Source organism: Dama dama, chromosome 16 (assembly GCF_033118175.1).
Source record: "Dama dama isolate Ldn47 chromosome 16, ASM3311817v1, whole genome shotgun sequence".
Classification (NCBI taxonomy): domain Eukaryota; kingdom Metazoa; phylum Chordata; class Mammalia; order Artiodactyla; family Cervidae; genus Dama; species Dama dama.
Window position 1 is genome coordinate 17,507,360 of NC_083696.1, and position 3,968 is coordinate 17,511,327.

The 3,968-nt window shown below is 34.6% G+C and overlaps 1 protein-coding gene across 1 annotated transcript; it reads left to right on the forward strand.

The window, feature by feature from the left end:
• The first annotated feature begins 1,645 nt into the window (after window positions 1-1,645).
• On the forward strand, window positions 1,646-2,608 carry LOC133071395 (olfactory receptor 13C7-like). Its single transcript, XM_061163992.1, has one exon. The coding sequence runs from the start codon at window positions 1,646-1,648 to the stop codon at window positions 2,606-2,608; it is 963 nt and encodes a 320-aa protein (XP_061019975.1).
• The last annotated feature ends 1,360 nt before the right edge of the window (window positions 2,609-3,968 follow it).

Here is a 3,968-nt window from a genome sequence, read left to right on the forward strand (position 1 = left end):
TTACTACCATGTCTTTCCATCAGATATAGTCAATTCTAATTTTCATGTCAATGATTTTACCTGGCTAGCAATTCTAAATTTGTCCTTCCCAAAGGGTGTAGAATCAGAAGATTTGTTTTGTGAGTTACAGCTTAATTAAATTATATTAGCAACTTTGTTTTAATTGCTGCTAAGGGACTTCATCCCCAAAGTACTAGAAATTTTCTAAATTCTACTCAAACCAGACTGTGAACTTTAAATTGCTTTTGGGATTAAAAACATCCTCAAAGCAGCAAAGATCTTAAGTTGTTTTGGTACTCCACTGGCTGATCCTTTAAGGGATCCTTTACTAGTGAAGTAAATGACTGTAAAAAGCTCTAGCTTTCATTTTACTGAAAGTTAGTTCTCTTTTGCTAATGGTCAGTTGCCTTTTTTCCCCACAATGTAGAAATGGCAGCTACTTGATACTAATGAAAAAAATGATAAACAAATACTTCTTCTTTTAGTTGTTTTACTGAATTTATTGAATTTTACTGAATTTACTGGGTTGAAATTTATGAGACTAGCAGTCTCATAAAAAAGTAAGTTGACCTCTGCTTCTGTTTTAATGTAGAAATGCTGATACAAGTAATTATAACATATTGATAATGCTTAAGAATATTTAAGAATGACTCACCTCTCTTTATTATAGGTTTTCTGAATATGCAGTGAGAGGATCATCAGCAGAGCAGCTCTTTGAGCAGAAGTTAAGCTGCTATATTTCTGTGGAGGGAGAAGCTAATCTATTATTTTCTCAAACATGGAGGTAAAAGAGTAAATTCCCTGTCCCTTAAATCTTTCAGTTTGTATATATATATATACAAATATATATATATATTGTTTCGACTGAAGATTATGACAGATGCACTAAAGTTTTCTGAGATCAATTTGTTATTCTTTATCTGGCAGGACAATAGAGTTACCTAGATATCCCAATTTGTACCAAAAGAGACTAAGAAGAATAATTGTATATAAAATATTTTCTTTTGTAGGTATTACTAATGCCTTAATTAATATTTTAGGATATTATTTGTATACATTTCACCTCAAATTAGAAATTACCAAACATCCCTTTGCTAAAGATGTATCTTTTCAGTTTGTTTTTCTAGTCGCAATCTATTTTCAACTGAGGTTATATTACTGTTGAAGCAGGATTACAAATACCATTTTATTTTAGTAGCTGTAAAACAATTTATTTTTGTTATGGATAACATTAGTTGTATTCTGGAATGTTTGATCAAAATGTTATGGTGACACTGCATTCAAAATAATTTCAAACTCATAATGTGAAACAAAATTCTAATCCAGCTGTATTTGTTCTGAATGTCTTCTAAAAAGGGCACATTTTTTTTCTTTGTATTGAAGCCTTCTTCATGAGTTCTGAAAGTCTAACTGATTTTAGCTTAGAGGATTTTAGCATATTCTTTTTTTTTTTTTTTTAGCATATTTTTATGCTATCTGTGTATCCAATTATAGGTCCACATTGCCGATAAGGGAAGCCACTTAAGGATGTAAATAACTCTTACAAACACTGCGATAACAGATCCACATGTATTCCAACTGCTGCAGAATTTCTTTTGTTGAAAGAAAATGGGAAAGACCATTAGTTAATGGAAAGACCATTAATATGGGAAAGACCAATCAGTCTTCTGTTACAGAATTTGTCCTACTGGGGCTTTCTGGCTACCCAGAGCTTGAAGCCATTTATTTTGTGCTGGTGTTATTTATGTACCTGGTTATTCTGCTGGGAAATGGTGTCATCATCATTGTAAATGTCTGTGACTCTCACCTGCATACCCCCATGTACTTTTTCCTCAGTAACTTATCATTCTTGGATATTTGCTACACCAGTTCTTCTATCCCCATATTTCTCAGCAGCTTCTTAACTTCAAGGAAGACCATTTCCTTCTCTGGATGTGGAGTACAAATGTTTCTCTCCTTTGCTATGGGAGCCGCGGAATGTGTCCTTCTAAGCATGATGGCATTTGACCGCTATGTGGCCATCTGCAACCCTCTGAGATACCCCATCATTATGAGCAAGAATTCGTATGTGCCTATGGCTGCAGGGTCCTGGATTGCAGGGGGTGTCAATTCTATGTTGCAAACCTCTCTTGCAATGCGGCTTCCTTTCTGTGGGGATAATGTCATTAATCATTTTACTTGTGAAATCTTGGCTGTCTTAAAATTGGCCTGTGCTGATATTTCCATAAATATTATTAGCATGGTTGTTGCTAATATGATTTTTCTTGTGGTCCCAGTACTTTTTATTTTCATTTCCTATGTTTTTATTCTCTCCACCATCCTGAGGATTCCTTCTTCAGAGGGAAGGCGCAAAGCCTTCTCTACCTGCTCTGCCCACTTAACAGTGGTGATTATATTCTATGGAACCATCCTCTTCATGTATGCAAAGCCCAAGGCTAAAGATTCCTCTGGTGCAGACAAAGTCCAAGTCACAGACAAAATCATCTCTCTCTTCTATGGAGTCGTGACTCCTATGCTCAATCCCCTCATCTACAGTTTGAGGAACAAAGATGTGAAGGCAGCTGTGAATAGTATACTCTGTCAGAAATGCTTCTCAGGGGGAAAGTGAATGTTGCTTTAAAAAATTCATTTACTCTGAATGCAGGACTAGTTCTCACCTGGAAGTTCCAAAATAAATGTAAGGATTGGTACACCATTGATTCTTGAAATTCTCATTTTTCTGTTCCTAGGGTCTAAATGTGAGATAAATCTAAGGCCTACGTTCTTCATGACCCTCTTAAAGAGAAAAGGGAAAGAAATCTATAGGTAGAAAAGATTCTCATCCAAACCACAGTTAGTTTAACTCTAAAATGATGAGTTCTATAATCTTATGTAAACAGAAGTAGCATTTAACTAGTTTAACCTCTTATCTTCTATGTGCATCAATTTTCTAGTTTCAAAACTTTCCTAGGAAGGTAAAGTACAAAGTGCCTTTTAAGGGTCAGAGTGGTAATAAATTCAACACTGAATGATTCATAATGGGGTAGTGTTGACCTTAGAGAGGGATGACCACTTTTTGATGTTAGATACCTGGCTGTGTGTATATCATAGGAAAGAGAAGAAAAGTGATGCTATCTTTCCTAGGGCTGATATTCTCTTGCCTGCAATCCGGCAAGCATACTTCTGTACAGAGTTGTCTGAAGGACTGTGAGGCTTTGTGCATACATCCCAACTGATGAGGAAATTTGGTCTATTTTTGTTTCAACAGATGAGCAGTGGCGACTTTGAGTGAAAATGATAATTGCTGTTAAGTGACATAAAAATTACTTAGTTTCTGAAGAACTTGGTTGTACAGGTCTCTGGGAACTTTGTAATAATGGATTTAAAGTGTCACAGAATAGGTGTTTTTACTGTTACATGAATTTCCTGTAAAATATGAGCTTTCCATTCATTCATTGAGTCATCTCTTCCTTAATTCGATTATTCAATCAACCAGTGTTTACTGAGTATCTACTTTGTTTCAAGCATTATGCTACCTATTAGCAATATATATATATATCTCAATATATATATACACATAAATATATATGTATACACATAGATAAAAATAAAAAAAAAATATATAAACAACATGGAAATGAAAACCAAAACATCACCAAGGGGTGCACAATCTTGTGGAATATGGACTGACTTGAACAAAATATAAAGAATATTTAATATTAAAGATTTTCCTTCTCCACTATTTTCTAAACTGGTTCCTTTGTTTGCATTCAAAGGAAATGCGTTCATAGTATGTTGGATCTTTATTGCGCTGAAGGAGTGAGGGTAGAATAAGACATTCCAAGAAGTCAGATCTCTGATATCCCCTAACCCTCTAGCTGGCTCTGCCTTTGTTTGTTTTATATGTTCTGTATTTCTTCATAATATTTTATTTGGGAAAAATAAAAGTTGCTGGGAAAAGTTTTAAAACTACTACGGTGTACTATAGA